The sequence below is a fragment of the Chanodichthys erythropterus genome, chromosome 10, assembly GCF_024489055.1.
Source record: "Chanodichthys erythropterus isolate Z2021 chromosome 10, ASM2448905v1, whole genome shotgun sequence".
NCBI classification, from domain to species: domain Eukaryota; kingdom Metazoa; phylum Chordata; class Actinopteri; order Cypriniformes; family Xenocyprididae; genus Chanodichthys; species Chanodichthys erythropterus.
In genome coordinates this window covers 47,321,634-47,340,229 of record NC_090230.1, presented here as the reverse complement: position 1 = coordinate 47,340,229, position 18,596 = coordinate 47,321,634, and the positions used below count along the sequence as shown (strand labels likewise).

The 18,596-nt window shown below is 36.9% G+C and overlaps 1 protein-coding gene across 1 annotated transcript in view; it reads left to right on the top strand.

Moving 5' to 3' along the window:
- gbe1a (glucan (1,4-alpha-), branching enzyme 1a) overlaps window positions 1-18,596 on the top strand; it is a 193,540-nt gene that overhangs the window by 18,098 nt on the left and 156,846 nt on the right. Inside the window, exons 2-3 of the mRNA XM_067397121.1 lie at window positions 2,102-2,271; window positions 16,513-16,628. Coding sequence (XP_067253222.1) covers window positions 2,102-2,271; window positions 16,513-16,628 — 286 coding nt within the window. The remainder of the gene's footprint in view (window positions 1-2,101; window positions 2,272-16,512; window positions 16,629-18,596) is intronic.

The following is an 18,596-nucleotide window of genomic DNA, read 5'->3' as shown; positions in this document are numbered from 1 at the left end:
ACTCAGTGTCTGAATTAGCTCACTCGTTTTCATTCACTCCCTCAAGTGAACTATATTAGTGGACTAATGTAGGGAATAGTGAATGAGGGTATAGGGGCGATTTCGGACACAGTGATTGATATTTGAATCGTTTGTTTCGTCAATTAATTTAAAATGCTAAAATCTAATGTATCATGATTCGAGAGTAATTCAATGCTTTAAAATATTTAAACATTGAATTATTACAGGTGCGAATTAATGATGACGTTGTGCCCTTACAGCTCTCCCTAACAGATAGACCATGTAGCCTACTTTTTACCACCTTTTACTGGATTTTCAGGTGATGAGTGAACAAATGTTCACCAAACATTATTTGTAGTGTGCCTGCAATCCAATAAATCTCAATAAGTTTTGTGTTTTGTTATTAAATTTTTTCAAATTTATTATGAAATAAAAAAAAAAAAAATAAAAAAAAAAAAAAAAATATATATATATATATATATAATATATATATATATATATATATATATATATATAAATGCTATTTTGGCACTCTTTATGGTAAAGTATGTATTGGGGTGGGAATCTTTAGTCATCTCGCGATTCGATTCTGATTCCAATTCCAAAACTATACTTGATCTACTTTTTTTTATTAATTAATTAGTTTACCTACTTAATAACCTTAAAGTCCTTACATTTACATATCCTTACATAAGTAATTATAAGTAGGCCTACTTTTACTTCTACTAAAATAATTACAAATTGAAAAAATGTAATTAAAACAATTGTATGTTAAGAATTTTAAACTTATAACTTCAAAACATACAAGCAAGTAGCAAATAATAAAGAGGAGCAACGAAACATTGCAAACAATAAACAAAGAGTGCTTTCAGTATTTAAGATTCTCTGAACGTTTTTTTTTTCTCATGTTTACTATCGTTTGATTGTTATAGGCCTATAGACAGTGAGATCTAATAAGTTGCATTCACGCACGAAACTCTTTTGAAATAGGCTATAATAAGTAATGTGGTTTGTCATGTCCATTTAATCCCCTAAGACAAAACTGGCTGCGTCATAAAACCATTTTGAGATGCAAGTAGGCTACATTACACGGAGCCGCGCACAGCCGCACTCTTCACAAACAAAGCGTCAACATTTGAAATTGAAAGCAGCCTTCTGTAAGTGAGTTTCATATTTTAAATATATAAGTCCACTGCATTCCTAACGACATAAATGCTGCTTTCGTACGTACAGCATTTGTAAGGAAAATATCGACGGGCGAGACCGCGCACAGCAACATCAAACAAAGCTCGCGTCTCTCACTGCAAGCCCGCGAATGTTGTAATTCGCTTCAGTCTTTCCGAATTTTATTAATTATTATTTTACGGAAGGTTCGAGTACTGTATGTTTGTGAGGAATTTGAAGCAAGCAGAATCCATGTGTTTCTAAAGCTAAAGCACACTCAGCGTCATTGCGCACCTGAATTAAAACTAAGCTCAGAATCGATTCTGAAATTCTCAGGATCGATCCAGAATCGTTGGAGTGAGAATCGTGATGGATCGATTTTTTTTTCTCCCATCCCTAGTATGTTTTTTTTTTTTAAATGTTCTAATACATTCTCCTAACCCAGAATCATAAAATTTGTATCAGTAGGCCTACCCAGTCTTACAAAATTAAATCTGTGTTTTAGTTGATCTGAATTTAGGCCTATCACATATTTTCAGTGAAAGAGGCAAGCTTGAAGGAGTAGAAGAGCAAGAAACTCCTTTGAAATCTCTTTCTAAAGGCTACAGACTCTTCTTTTAATCACTGTGTGTTAACGCTTGTGTGTACGACAAACTTTTCTTGAAAAAAGCCACGTGTGTATCTCTGCACCTGTGACTCATTAGCCAGATCTTCTGCACAAAATAACTTGAAAATAAAAGTTTTCTCTGTGATGCAAAGCTGACAGAGAAAGCTGAATTTGAGTGATATTTTTGTGTGAACTAAGAACAACTGTCTAAAGTTGCAGAACACTGGTTCATGGAAGGGTGAGAAATGGAGCTCGAGACTATAATGTCTTTATTATGTCTGTTCTCTCTGTATATTTCTATCTTTATCTCCCTCTCTGTCATGTCTTCAGATACAAGCAGTTTGCAGAGCGCCTGGCACAGCTGGAGGAGGCGGAAGGGACCTTTGATCGCTTCACACTGAGCTACCAGTCCTTCGGAATTCAGCGGCGATCCGACAACACTCTGGTCCTTAGGGAATGGGCCCCGGGAGCGGAGGCCGTCTTCCTGACTGGGGATTTCAGTAAGCATCACCACAATCCTGTAATACGGAGATCCCTGCCTGTCACATTCAGGCACAAACCCTTCTTAATGGACAGATCTACAAAGCAAAGTACAAGCGGTTTATTGTTGCCAAGGAAACAGGCTTTAATTTTAGGCCGCTAATGCTTAAAATGCTCTTAGCGTTTGCAGGGTGAGAAATCTGTGGGGTTTGCATTGAGTGATTTATTAAGCCGTAATGATGTGCGTTGCCAATTGTGTGCTTGTCTGGATTGTTTACATGTAGTCTGACAGTATTGTTCTTTAGAGACGTCAAGAGACAGAGAGGAAGAGGGAGTTGGACTGATGTTCTGTTGTTAAGTTTTACTCCATTAAAAGCCGATTTGGAGTCTGTTAGAAGCAGGGTTCAAGATAAGGCTAAATTTCCCTCTAATCTTGAAGTAACAGGAACACATACTGCAGTTTGCGATGTCTCGACTGCCAAACTTCACCATTGTGTCTGAAAACTGAACTGATGCCCTGGTGGGAAAAGTGTGATGGAGATCAATTGATTGGCCAATTTGACAAACTTCATCCAAGCTTCATTTACACAAAGAAAAGAAAGTCCTCTGTTATATACAAACTATGCATAATTCTTTGTTAACTTTGCTAATAATTAATGTTTCACGAGGGCACTCGGATGTGAATTTTTTAAACATGTATAATTGTTTTCATATTATTGCCTAACTGATAAATGGCCAATATGAAAATGACACTATTTTGTCTAAATAAATTAAAAACCTAACTCTTGAAATTCAATAATTTTAAATGACATTATAAATAATCTTTAAAATATATTTATATGTGCAGATTATAATGAAAACATTTTGGATTCAATGAAAGAGATCTAGTTGTACTACCTTACATACGTCATATCTTTGTTTTTTATTATTATTTTATTTATTATTATTTTTTTTTTATTAAAAAAAAAAATGAAGGAAGTCCCTTATGCTCATCAATGCTGTATTTCTCTGATCAAAGATACAGTAAAAACAGAAATATTTTGAAATGTGTAATTTTTAACGTGTAATTTATTACTGTGATGGCAAAGCTGAATTTTCAGCATCGTTACTCCAGTCTTCAGTGTCACATGATCCTTCAGAAATCATTCTGATATGCTGATTTGCTGCTCAAGAAACATTTCTTATTATCAAAGTTGAAAACAGTTATGCTACTTTTTTTCTGGATTCTTTGAAATATAAACCTTTTGTAACACTAGAAATATCTTTATTGTCACTTTTGATCAATTTAATGCATCCTTGCTGAATAAAATAATTAATTTCTTTAAAAAAAAAATTCTTACTGACCTCAAACTTTTGAATGGTACAGTGTATTTGACCAACAAAAAATCTTGAATATTGGCCCGTAAACATTATGATGATATATTGTGCATCCTTAGACATCACTGTCATTTTTTTCAGAGCTAACACCTAAATGGCGCTCAGTATTGTATAATTAAGCAGACACCGTGTACATTAACTAGTGGTTTTCACTTCTGGTCCCAGGGACTCACCACTCTGGACATTTTGTATGTCTCCCTTATTTAACACACCTGATTTATGCCTGGTACACATTGCATGATTTTGGGCTGTCCCAGACGAAAGATGACCAATCGTGGTGATTTCAGTTGTCGTGGCTCCTAAACGGTGGTCCTACATCATACAGTGAGAGAGGTTTAAAGACAGCCGTTGTCATGGTCTTGCGACCAAAGTCTGCGATACTTTTCTGACAGTGTCTCACAGTGTGTTTTTTCTGCTATGACCTACATCTACTGACTAGTCAATAAAAATGCAACATGAAATTGTATATGGATCAACGCGACATGGCGCTAAAACTTAAAACTGCTAACCTCAATCTCCATTTGCAAAAATGTGCATGCCAAGTTGTAGTCGTAGCCTACGATTCAATAAGTGTCATCATCGTACAGTCTACATACATGTCGTACCCAAGTTTATAAGATCCATGTTGTAAAGTATAATTTGTAATGATCTTATAGGGTTGCTGTAGCAGGCATTAGATCATCAGCTCATAGAGAGCTCTATGAACTGAACAGTGTCACATAAGAGAGACATAAAAAATGTGCAGGGTGGTTGGTCTACTGGACCAGGATTGAAAAGCACTGACATAAACAATGCTATCAGTGGGCACAATTATTTTAGTGAATTTTCCTCTTAGTGTCTTTCTCATGTCCAGATGGATGGTCACATAAGTGCATTAGGCATGAACCATGCATGAGGAAACTTTGATGTATGATGTTCAAAGCTTTCTGCGTCAGAACTACTTGAATAGCTGTCAAAGAGAAGAAAAGGCAGAATGTGTAGGAAAAGGGAAAGACAAAAAGAAAAGATATACAGTATATATATATATATATATATAATTTTTTTTTTTTTTTTTTTTTCAAATGTACAAATATAATCCTATTTTTCTGGACATGGGTCATGTCATGTGATTAACTTAATGATTAGGATTCTTCTATTATTATTTTACATCAGTTTTTCACCCAGTTTTAGTTGATTTTCTTTTTAGTCTTTTGTGTGCTTTTTTAAAAGTCTGTTAATTTTTTCAGATTCTTTCTGATTATAGAAAAATTTGTTGTAGTAGTTCATTATTTCAGTCTGTTTTTTTTTTTACTATTGTTCATAGTTTAGTTGGTTTTATTTTTTTTTTATTAAGTTTATGAAAGTACCTTTTTATAAATGAAATGTTTTTTAGTGTTCGTTTTAGTGTTCGGTAATAACTCCTATTTGATTCAGCTTCTGCAAACACACAACATAAACCTTACTCTGAGGGAGCACTGCTAGCATTTTGGTGGGATTCTCGCTTTTCACTATTTAATATTTTATTCTCCTTCTTTTGCTAAGAGCGTCTTCTTTTACCGTTTGTGTTTCCTTCACCTTGCACTTGTGCCTCTGTTTCTCACAAGTGAAGCATATCAACGAATCCTTCGCGCTCTGCCTCAGAGCTCAGTTTTTTCCTCTGAGAGAGTAGTTGTTGGAAACTTTGAGTTGAAGTTGTTGTTTTTTTATTCTTTTTTTCTTTTCTTCTAAGCCTACGTCTGTTTTGACCCATTGCTGTCCTTGTATCAGAGTGAAGCTCTTAGCTGTCAAATGCAGGAGTGGGAACATCTGATACCTGTTCTGAGCTCACGGATCACATATTCTGTCAGTGGAGTCAGCCTGTAGTCCCTGCGAAGAGTCGGCCAATAGGAAAGGGACCACTTTGTGTCAGTTCATGTTGTCAGGAAGATATCTTAAAGGTTCCTGTTTGAAAGCTGTTCTGTGTCTGCTCTCCTGTCTGGTCCTTCCCTCCAACCTTCTCACCTTTGGCTGACGATGTGACAGTGTCTTCCAAAAAAAGAGAAAGCTTTCATTGCTTTTGCTCACACATAAAACAGAAGGACACATATTTATATTGTATTTATTAGCTCTCATGTTGTTCCAAACCCATTGAAAATCAGAAAAAGCATGCACGTTGATGAGGTAAGTAGCGATGATCGATTTTGTGAATGAATTATTCTTTTGAGTCAATCATTGAATTGGTTGTTCTGGTTAACAAAATGGTCTGAATGACTCTCAATTCTCAAGTTTAACTCACAGAGAATAATGGCTTAAATTTAATAATAATTTAATTTAATAATGGCTGTTTGCCACATGTAAATCACAAAACGAGTCTAAAGGACTCATTCATTAATTGGACTGATTCAACTCCCAAGTTCAACTCACTGATACAGTAGATTAGAATGACTTAAAATCTGAATTATTCATTCACAAAAAAAAAAAAAAGAATGACATGATCTGTTTCTCTAGCTTAACTTTTGGAAAGAATAATGGCTTAAATTTCAGTCTGTTTCCAAATTAGACTGATTCGAAGCTCTCTTGTGACTTTGAATATTTATATAATACTTATGTTGCTTTTGAGTCCTCTACACACATTCATTGTAATTTCATGGAAAAGAGTGACCAGCAATCTTTGATTTTGTTATGAAACTGCTCAGACACTCGAAGGCTGAGGATCCAAACGCAGTATTTATTAGAAGGGTAATCCATAATCGTAATTCAAATACAGGCAAAGGTCATATACCAGCAAAACAGTCCAAACAATAACAGAGTCCAAGAAACACAGACTATGGCTGAATCCCAAATGGCACACTTCTATGCACTTTGCACTTTCGGTCTTGTGGACTTACAATGGCTGCCGCGTGCACATGTCCGTTAAATCCACAAAACTGTAGGGTGTCCCATTCATCATTTTAGGTTTCAGAAGGGTGCTCACGAATGCCCACTTTGTGGCCATTAGGCACCCACAATACACACTTCAGCTGAGCCCACAAGTCTGTGAGCTACGCAGAGGACTTTACCTGGCAGTCAAAGAGGCATTACGTCACGAAAGTGTGGACGCAGAGGAAGACCATGAGGGTCCCTGTGACGAGCAGGGCGGGCGAGAGCCGTGAGGGAACGGCGCGAGGCCGGTGACGCCTCGAGTCTCTCCGTCCCACCTTTCACTAGGCTCCAGCACCACCGCCTCGGGCAGCCTCTCGCGGTCTTCCACTCCCGCGCTGCCCGAACTCCGCAGCACCGCGATCCCCCTCAGCAGCGAGGGCTCTTCCTCCCGGGTTTCGGCACCAATGTAACACGGTCAGTAGATGTGGGAAGAAGGAGGCGGGAACCGGCGAACATTCAACAAAAGTTTAATCTCAAAATAAACAAACAAAACGAAAGTAATGCCGGCAGACCCTCGCGGACGTCTGCCGGCCACCCAAACATAACAAAACCATAACATAAAGTCCAGGCCTGGTCCTCTCTCGACCTTCACTGATGTCACTCCTCCTTTTATGCCTCCGGAGCTCCTCCGTGAGAGACTCGAGGCGTCACCGGCCTCGCGCCGTTCCCTCACGGCTCTCGCCCGCCCTGCTCGTCACAGTCCCATTTAGGATTCAGCCAAAAAGTAATCCAGAGCACCAAGCAGAATCAGTGTTGCTAATTGCTTTCAATTGAATGTAGCTAAAAACTGGTAGCTAAATGTCACTAGATGGCATCATTATGGCAAATTCATTGATCTATATAAATATGAATATAGACAAGTAGGCACAATAAGAATCTAGATAGGATTTGTCCCTAAACTTTTGAAAAAAAGTCTCAAAAGGAATCGTTAAGTTGGCAACGCATGGGCAGAATAAACCAAGACAAAGGAAAACAGGATACAACGGTTCAGAAATGCAGTACATAACATACTTAGCAAAGAATGACTGAATTGACCAGGCTTAAAAAGGATCCAGCTGGTTATCATGATAATTTTTGGGTGAACTGCTCCTTTAAAACATATGAAAAAGATAGGCCTAGTGAAAATCAATAATCATTTGAGGCCTAGTGAAAATCAAAAATTACTTATTACACCTTGTTACACCCAGCTATAAAAAATGCTTATAAATCTCTTGCTATGTTATGTCCAAATATTGGATTCAATCTTTTCATTAACTTGTTTTCTTTAAATTACGACAAGTCTTGTATTTCTTTTTGGAAAGGATTGATCATAGGCCTCATTGATCTGAGTTTATGACACCTAATTTTTTTTATTTATTTATTTTTTTTTTTACTCAAACACTGAGGTGCATAAGCTCAGATCAATAAGGCCTATGATCAATCATTTCCAAAAAGAAATGCAAAACCTTTGTTAACTGAAAGTTAACAAAAAGATTGAATCCAATATTTGGTAATAATATAGCATAATGAGAGATTTACTAGCCATTTAAAAGGCCAATCATTTTTGATTGGGAACACCAAATTAGGTAAAGGATTTTCAACACAACGCAAGGGTTAAAATAGTGTCTATATGCTCAGTAATTGCTAACTATACTACTAACTATCAGTGTTTGATCTGACTCTCAGTAGTCCAAACACCAGTGGGCCACATCCCAATGCACTCTTTTCACTCCTCTCCCAAAACTGCTCATCTCACATCCTTGATGCTTAATCAGAAGTCCTCAGGGAAGGAGAGCTCAACTAGAAAAATGCAGCAGATGTCTCAGTGCAAAGCAGTCAAACCACCTCTGGCCAGCTTCAGACTCCTTTTAATTGAGAGTTGTGTTGTGATCCGCAGGCTGTGTGAGGAAACGGGGTCCTGAGAGTATGACATGTAAAAACTCCCACATTCTGGTCGACTTTGCTTCTTGTTCCTATACATATCTATACTTCATGTGTATGTGTTCACAAACATGAAGCTTATTCCTGGAGCTCCACTTATAGCGTTTCAGCAATTATCGATTATAGCTGGAAGACATGATGCATATTGACGCAGATCCTCCCTCAAAGCCTTTTCTTAATACACTGCTCGCATGCCTTGAAGAGAATATTGATCTCAAAGCCTGAAGCACCTTTTAAAATGATAATTGATGATAAGGAGTGAATGATTAGCTAGTTCATGGTTCTTTTCATAGTGCTATCTTTGTATCTTAGCAGCTTCCTCATTAAGCTTGTGTTATTGAGTCATTCCAGCACCTGATAGTTTGGCAGTTCTTTTGGTCAGACAAGTACTTAGTGAGTAAGATATTTAGCTTTTTTTTGTTTAGAAAGGACTGTGTATGGTAAATGAGTACTGACTGTGTGGTTATGTTTCACCTACTTTTGGTTGTGATATTTAGTTGCAGTGAAGCAGTGAGCTGTGCATGAATGCTGGATTCCATCACTGAAACAAAACAAATAAAACAGATAATTCTGGGTAATATTTTATTTTTTGATAGTCCACTTTAGACATTCTACTATAAGTAACTATCTGCTTACTATATTTTATTTTGGTGTTCCCCCAACTTTGCAAGTACATGTCAGCTTATTCTACTAACCCTTACCATACCTTACAGTTTAGTAATACATTAATGAGAGTTGACATGTAGTTGCAAATTAATTATAGTTAGTTGACATGTAGTTGCAAAGTTACTTATTGTTAGCAGAATGTCTAAAGTGGACTCGAAAAAAGTGTGACCTAATTCTGACTTTATATCTTACTAATAAGATTTTATTTCTCATTATTGTGAATTTTTCTAATTGATCTCAAAATTCCACTTTATTCCCATAATTATTTTTTTTCTTTTAATTGTGAATATTTTTTCTCAAATATGCAGCTTTAAATCACACAATTACAACTTGTTTCCTCGCAACTGCGACTTTATCTGTCCTAATTGATTTTATTTGTCATAATTGTGACTTTACAGCTCATATTACAACAAATTTTGGAAATGTTGGGACTTTTTAAATTTGAATAAATTAAAACTAAAAGACTTTCAAATCACATGAGCCAACATTTTATTCACAATAGAACATAGATAACATAACAAATGTTTAAAGGAAGAAATGTTACACTTTCATCCATGAAATAAGCTCATTTCAAATTTGATGCCTGCTACAGGTCCCACAAAAGTTGGCATGGGGGCAACAGATGGCTGAAAAAGAAAAAAAAAAAGTCAAATTGCAAAGGCTTTGCAAATGTCATCTACGGTGCATAACATCATCAAAAGATTCAGAGAAACTGGAGAAATCTCTGTTCGTAAGAGACAAGGCTGAAGACCTTTATTGGATGCCCGTGGTCTTCGGGTCCTCAGACGACAATGCATCACTCTTCGGCATGATTGTGTCAATGTCATTACAAAATGGGCCCAGGAATACTTCCAGAAACCACTGTCGGTTAACACAATCCACCGTGCCATCTGCAGATGCCAACTAAAGCTCTATCATGCAAAAGGAAGCCATATGTGAACATGGTCCAGAAGTGCCATCATGTCCTGTGGGTCAAGGCTCATTTAAAATGCACTGTTTCAAAGTGGAAAAGTGTTCTATGGACAGACGAGTCCTAATTTGACATTCTTGTTGGAAATCACAGACACCATGTCCTCCGGGCTAAAGAGGAGAGAGACCTTCCAACGTGTTATCAGCGTTCAGTTCAAAAGCCAGCATCTCTGATGCTATGGGGCACATAAGGTATACCTTATAAAGGTTTTACAGCAACATGCTCCCCTCCAGATGACATCTATTTCAGGGAAGGCCCTGTATATTTCAGCAGGACAATGCAAAACCACATACTGCAGTTACTACAACAGCATGGCTTCGTCGTAGAAGAGTCAAAGATGACCACAAACTCTTCAGCAGCTGGAAACCTACAGTATATCAGGCAAGAATGGGACCAAATTCCAACACCAAAACTCCAGATACTCATAACCTTGATGCCCAGACATCTTCAAACTGTTTTAAAAAGAAGAGAAGATGCTACACCATGGTAAACATGCCCCCGTCCCAACTATTTTGAGACCTGTAGTAGGCATCAAATTTGAAATGAGCTCATTTTTGAAAGCCTTTTTGTTGTCATTTTATCCAAATTTTAGAAACGTCCAAACAATTCCCAGAATTCGGGTTGTAGATCATGCAACTTTATTTCTCTGTATTTTTTCCTCCACCATTTCTCACAGTTGCAGCTTTATTTCTCATAATTGTAAATTACAATATCTTATAATGTTTTCATCATACTTTATTTCTTAATTTAAAATTTGCCTCACAATTACATATTTTATTTCTTACTCTGAGGCAGAAACATACTTTCATGACTTTGTCACAATCCCTGTCTCTCTATTGATATTCACATATTTACACATTCATTCCCTTAAAAAAAAAAAAAAAAGGTCTGTGTAGGGACCGTATATTATGTATTATGGCATTGAACAATTGCCTTACCATGGTATTTATATGATACTTAGAAGTATGTCAAATAAAACCACGGTATAGTATTACGGTTATGGTACAAAAAAACATGATAATAGTACAATGACAAAAAGTACCATAATATTACTATGGTGCTTTTTGCACAGTGAATACATATGTAAACTGAGAGAACTACTTTAAAACACACGCATAGCTCAGATATACTCCATCAGTGAGAGTGTGCGTGTCTGTGTCTGCTATCGATACATACATGCACACCTTTTTTTGAGTTAGTGAATCCATACAGTCAGGTGAAAAGGGCACATCGTTCCCTCTAGGGAAAGTTGCTGTTTCCTAGTACTCTAGATCGCAGCAAAATGTTGTGTCCCCTCTCGCTGTGACACTACTTATATCCGTATGACCAGCGGCCCCTCTCCTCCCTGACCATCCCCCACCTATATCACATCCTTCCCTTTTCTATTTATCCCTCTGCCTTTTGTAATTATCTCTCTCTGAGACCCAGAGGCGGTGTCATAGGAAATCCCAACTTCCAATTTGGCGTGAGATTGCATTTTGACATGGCTCATATTATATGGTTTCAATTTCACAGTGAGAGTACGGGGTTTGAAAGAGGGAGAGAGAAATTTGGGTCTGGGGGAGCTGGTCTCAATCTGCATCGGGGGCTGCAGGTGGGTAGGCATATTGCACTGGCGCTGGTCCTTTATTGACTTATTTATTTATATTCTCTTTCTGCTCTCCATTAGAGTATGTAATGTGAAAAGAGATACACTGAGGAGTACAGGGCAGAACGACAGAAATTATCCACAACAAATCAGTGTCTCTTTTCTGTGCTTTGAGAGGGGTCACAGAGTCTTGCGTGGCTTTTTTCCCAGAAACTGAATGAACAGTCTGAGGGAGTTGGTAAAGTCAGCTGCTGTACAGTGCTCTGCATTTTCACTAGTCTCTGCCTCCGCATTTATTCAGCTGTTGAAGCCATGGATGAATGGAGTTGCTTTTAAAGGGGCATGCAAATATACTGTGCCTCCAGATTCTTAGCCAGTTTTCAATGAATCTGTAATCCTGCATTGAAATGGAATAATCAGTTTAAGCACTGAAATGTTATTCTTACCTTAAAGACTCAAAAATGAAAATTCTGTCATTAATTACTCACCCTCAAGTCGTTACGCACCTGTAAGACCTTCGTTCATCTTCGGAACACTAATTAAGATATTTTTGATGAAATCCAATGGTTCAGTGAGGCCTCCATTGTCAGTAAAATAATTAACACTTTCAGATGCCCAGAAAGCTACTAAAGACATATTTAAAACAGTTCATGTGACTACAGTGGTTCAACCTTAATGTTATGAAGCGACGAGAATACTTTTTGTGCACCAAAAAACAAAATAACGACTTTATTCAACATTATATAGTGATGGGAGATTTCAAAACACTGCTTTATGAAGCTTCGAAGCTTTATGAAACTTTTGTTTCAAATCAGTGATTCAGAGCATGTATCAAACTGCCAAAGTCATGCCCCCCAGTAGTGAACCATTGAAATTTCAAAACACTTTGAACGAATCACATGACTTTGGCAGTTGGATACACGCTCCTAACCACTGATTTGAAACAAAAGATTTGTAAAGCTTCAAAGCTTTATGAAGCAGTGTTTTGTTGAATAAAGTTGTTTTTTTTTTTTGTTGTTGTTTTTTTTTTGTTGGTGCACAAAAAGTTTTCTCGTCACTTCATAACATTAAGGTTGAACCACTGTAGTCACATGAACTGTTTTAAATATGTCTTTAGTAGCTTTCTGGGCATCTGAAAGTGTTAATTATTTTACTGACAATGGAGGCCTCACTGAACCATTGGATTTCATCAAAAATATCTTAATTAGTGTTCCGAAGATGAACGAAAGTTTTACGGGTGTGAAACGGCATGAGGGTGAGTAATAAATGACAGAATTTTCATTTTTGGGTGAACTAACCCTTTAATTGTGAAATAGGCTATTAACTTATGTATTCAGTTTGGACTAGCATTTGCTAACTTTGAAACACACACACACTCCTGGGCAAAAAAAAAGAAAAAAAAAAAAGGCCAGGCCAAAAATGGCTAAACACTAAGCTTTTAATTGTCTTAACCACAAATTATTGATCAGAAAATCAGCTAACTTTAAGCACTACTTAAAAAGCTGTGTCAGAAAAACATCAGACAGAATAAAGTTTTTGGCAGAATATGGGAAGTTGTGTGTAGATTAGACTTGTGCCGATATTTGGTAATGCGATAAATCGCGATAATGAATATGCACGATATTGTAATCGTCGGCACTTCAGAATACCGTAAATAATAATTTATTACCAATTATTAATTTTTTATAAGGCAATTAAGAATACTTTACCCAACAAACGTATAAAATGCACAACACCGCTGTATTGTGTGTCAAAAGGACACTCGCTCAGATGTAAACAATCCCAACGTGCATGTGGCACATGGCGGAGCGAGTGAAGGAGACGCGCTGAATGAAAGTGTGCGTTCACTTTCTCCCTGGGTTCCATTCGGAAGGGCTGCACCCTTTGTTTAACGTCAGTTTATTTATTTATTTTAGGTTTATCGCACCATTTATATTGTGTCTATGTATTTTAAACATTTGAATGGACTAATAAAGAGAGCTGTAAAGTATTTTTGTTAAAGTACAATGTCGTTTTGACCATAATAATGTAGCAAATGTAATCGTATAAATATTACACCAGTATAGAAAAATACTATACATACATTTATAGGTAAAATCGAACTCCTAACCTCCTGTACCCATTCTGTGACGTCAAACAGCTTCCTTGTGCAAAGGATCAAGGGGGCCCGAAGTGTCCATCAGTTGTACCCTTCGAAATTCTTCATTCCGAAGGGCCCTTTGAAGTGGCCAGTTTTGAGCACTTCGGTTTGGAACGACCCTTCAATATGGCGGCCATGATTATTTTCACTCCGAAGTGCCCTTCGGAGGGCGATATATCCCGTTTGGAACGCACCGTCTGCACCGACAGCAGAGGGCGCTGATGGAACAGCAGCGTGCAGCGGTTACCGAGGAAACCGTGCAAACAAAGTAACTGCGCTAGTGAAGTTTTTAAATTGCTTCAAACAGCCATCCATTTTTTTGTAATCTCAGTGTTGTTCATCACAGCACCAAATACTGAATATTTAAAAAAGACTTAAAAGGATATTTATTTTCAAACCTAAACATTTTTATATTTTAATCTGGACTACAACATGCCCTAATGATTAGAAATGTTCTGATTATTTGTTATTGTTCAGTAAATCTTTGAAAACATACAGCTTCATTAGTTAACATGTTAATACATTATCACTAAACTGACAATAAAATACTTATAAAGTATTAATTATTATTAATTAATGTTAATTTCTTAGTTACTGTTTAATAACATTACTAAAATCAAAATAACTTATTTAATGGACCTGAGATAAAACTAACAATGATCAGTTGTGTTTCTAAACTAACATTAACAAAAAATAACACTTTCTGTAACAAATGTAGCTATTGCTCAATCTTAGTTAATGCATTAAATAGAGTAAAGTGTTATCTGTTGTTTATAGCCTAATTCTTTTGTATTTTAATCTGTTTGAAAATTTCAGTCAGAGTTGTTTTTGTTTTATTACAAAAAGAGTTCTTAAACCTGTTAAACTATGACAAAAATTGTTTTGCAACTTATTTTAATATCGTGATAATACCGTATTCCGTGATAAAAGCTTCATCAATTAATCGCAACATGAAAATTTGATACCGTCACATGCCTAGTGTAGATGAACAATGAAACATGAGTTGCATGGTGATGCTCCAGAGTTGCATGGTGATGCTCTTCAAAAATCTGCTGCTGAGAAATATACTGTAATAATAAATGCATCTCTACCACAATGAAGCATGGAGGAAGGTGTATCTTTGTGTGGGGAGACTATTGGCTACTTGACTGTGAAAAGTCATTTAATGCTTTGGAGTACAGGAGAATACTGCAGATTGGCTTGCTTCCCACTGTTGAAAATTTATCTAAAGAGGAATGATCAGAAGTTGTTTTTCAAAAAGATAAATGCTCTTGCCCAAAAATGACCAAGTAGTGGCTTGAGAACAAGTCCATCAGGCTCTTGTTTTGGCCTGCTCAAAGACCAGATTTGAACCCTACAGTGAATATTTGGTCTCACATTAAACTCAAACAAACTGATAGACATTTTTCAATAACTCATTAACTGTTTGAAGCCATGAACATTGAGCGGAACAACACTCTTCTGCCTGAAAAAAAAAAATCTGTCTGCAAGTTTACCTACACAGCTTAAACATTTGTCCACGGTTTCACAGATAAGGCTTAAGTTAGTCCCAGAATAAATGCATGTTTGAGCTGTTTTAACAGAAAGTAACTTGCACTGACATGCCTTAAAATATGTTAGTGCCATTGTTTTGTCTCAAGATGCACACTAGTAATGTTTTTTATTTTTCTAGTGAACATTTATAAAACCTACTTAAATGCCCTGATTGAGCTAAGGCCTAATCCTGGCTTAATCTAAACCCTGTCTGTGAAACCGGGCCTTAACGAAACAAAGGGAAGGCTATTCCATCCAAATTACTTTATCTACAATATTTGTGCAATTCTACAGTATATATATATATATATATATATATATATATATATATATATATATATATATATATATATATATATATATATATATATATATATATATATAAGATGTATCGTTGGCCATATTCCAGGATGACAATGTCAAGATTCATCAGGCTCAAATTGTGAAAGAATTGTTAGGAAGGAGCATGAAGAATCATTTTCACTCATGAATTGGCACTGACCTTAACCTCAGTGTAAGTTTTTGGGATGTGCTGGAGGAGACTTTACAGATTGCTCACCTCTTGCATTGTCAATACAAGACCTTGGCCAAAAAATGATGCACCTCTCGATGGAAATAAATGTTTTAATGTTGTATGGTTGTATGTATGTTGTTCTATGGTTGATGCATTAAGCAAGCAGCCATATTGAATTCTGAAGTCGGTGCTGTACCAGTCACAAATCCTACTTGAGGGGGCATTCTAGTTAAAAGTTCCTAATGGGGCATAGGAATTTCCCACGTCTGAGGACAAATTGAATGTACCTCAGTGATATATAAACAGCCATCTACTGTACAGGGGTGCGTTTCCCAAAGCGAACTATGGTCATAAGTTCCATCATTACCAATAGAGTTCAATGGGACTTACGACCATAGTTGGCTAATAATGCTTTCATCCCAGTTTGTTTGTTTGTTTTCAGTTAAGGACAAATTATATTATATTATATTATATTATATTATATTATATTATATTATATTATATTATATTATATTATATTATATTATATTATATTATATTATATTATATTATATTATATTATATTATATTATATTATATTATATTAGCTTTCATACAGCTCCAGTTTTTATGCCTCTTATTTCAAAGACATAATGCCACATTACAATAAAGAAATAAATATGTTTTCCTTCAGATTCCTGGGAAAAACAGTCTCACCCTTTCACGCAGACAGAGTTTGGGAAATGGGAACTATTCCTCTCTCCAGAATTGGACAAATCTCCTGTCATCAAGCACCTGACCAAACTCAAGGTACAAAACACATCACGTCATCATGTTATATTGTTATGTTTGTATTATATGAAACAATTTATTTCAACATGAACATTTGAATTGTGATTTGAAAAGATGTAGCTCTTTGTGTTGGTCAGATACTAGATACTAAAATTGAGAATTTGAAATATATTTCGTGGGCTGCAGTTTTTGTCTTCACATCTTGTGAGGTAACATTTGGATTAGTGAAAGGTTGTGTGTCTCTTCAGCCTGATTAGGAGCTGTTAGCCGCTCTGCTAAAGCAGAACGGGCTCTTGGCTCTTTCTGTCCTAGTAGACCGATGGTCATTGGCAGGTTTGGGTGGCATTTGTGGGGCAAAGCTGCTTGACTTGGCTCTCAGGGTTAATCTGGGGTTGATGGGAAAAGGTAGCAGATGGGGACATTGAGTGCCCAACAAGTTCCCACTTGCCAAAGTTGGCAGGGGAACGCATGTCCAGCACAGTTTGCCACAGTGCCACGATATGGGTTTTGAAGCACCCTGACTCTGCCGGACACCGGAGGTTGATCGGATCACATTAGTGCTGCTTCAGCTGAGCTCAGATCAACTACAGTTCATTTTTCACTTCTGGCCTTTTGTACTTCGGTGTGTTTTGAAGACAGTTGTTATCATAGCTACACTATCAGTAAGTCTCTCAGTTAGAGATCAGTTTGAGTATTCATACATATTGTTATTCTTATACGAACGAAAGTATGAATGGTTATGGCGATGAGTGTTTACATTTGCATATTTTATTGTATAGGCATGACAAAGTAAAAGTGATGAAAAGCAGCTGAGATTTTTTATTTTACTTTATTTACCTCAGAAGTGTTTACTGTGCGGCTGCGCATGGAAAAGAAAGTGCACGAGATGAGACCCAGAGCATGAATTAAGTTACATTTATACAGTTAACCAAATGATCATTTATTTTCATATGGCATGACAGTTACAGCTTCAAATCTGTTAAGAGTCAATTTTAAATTCGAAAGTAAATTATAATATCTATTTATTTATGTTATATCATAATCTGCGTGACACTTGTCTGGCTATCACCAGACCAAGCTCAATTTAAAATTGAACATTGGTCTGGGGAGTCTGTATGTATTTTCTACTGCACAAGAAGCGTGATCAACGAGCATTATACACGCAATTGGATAGTCCTTCAACCAATCAGATCAACGATCCGGGTGACGTACTTTGCAGAGCGACGCGAAAACTCCAGAGAGGTTTAGTTTGTATTGGTTTGTAGCATTGATCAGCAGTTTGCCGAAGCAGCAATGGCATCGAGCGATTTTTGCAGGTTGTGCAAAAAAAAACATGAAAGTGAGTGGTTTTTACACCCACACGAGTGATTGTTTGCTAAACTAAAGAAGTCATTCAGCATCGTCGAGAGGTTAAAAGGAATTGGATTGACGGTCGTGCTTGCCGTCGCTTCTCTATCGTCATCGTGTTATACCCACCAATAGTGAGAAAGGTGGATAAGCCAGTCTGTGATTGGTTCCCGCAAAAGTGTAACAGAAGCAGTAGAAATGAATGTACGGGTTTCCAGACTGAGTTGCCGGGGGAAATCAAATCGCCGGCAGATCAGGCTGGGTTTACCCAGTCTAGCGCGACACAGTCGTTGACTTTCTTTGAAGTTTATTATTATTGTCAGTGAAGTCCACTTCAATGGATATACTGTGCTCAGGGAGTAGGGAGCAGTGAACACTGCGTAGGCACCCTGTCGAATGGAACGCAGCTTTAGCCTTCAACCTCATTTATAGAATGCAGATTGGGGAAAAAAAATACTTTGATTACTCATTAATTCGTTTTAGCATCTCAATGACAATCAGTGCATGGGTGCATTATCAGCAGACCTGATTTAGTGTAAAACTCTAAGCATGTGTTAAAAGAGAAGCCAACGTTTTCCAGTGCTATTTTACACACATGCGCACATTCACAGATTCAAGCGCACTCCCAATGTTTCATGA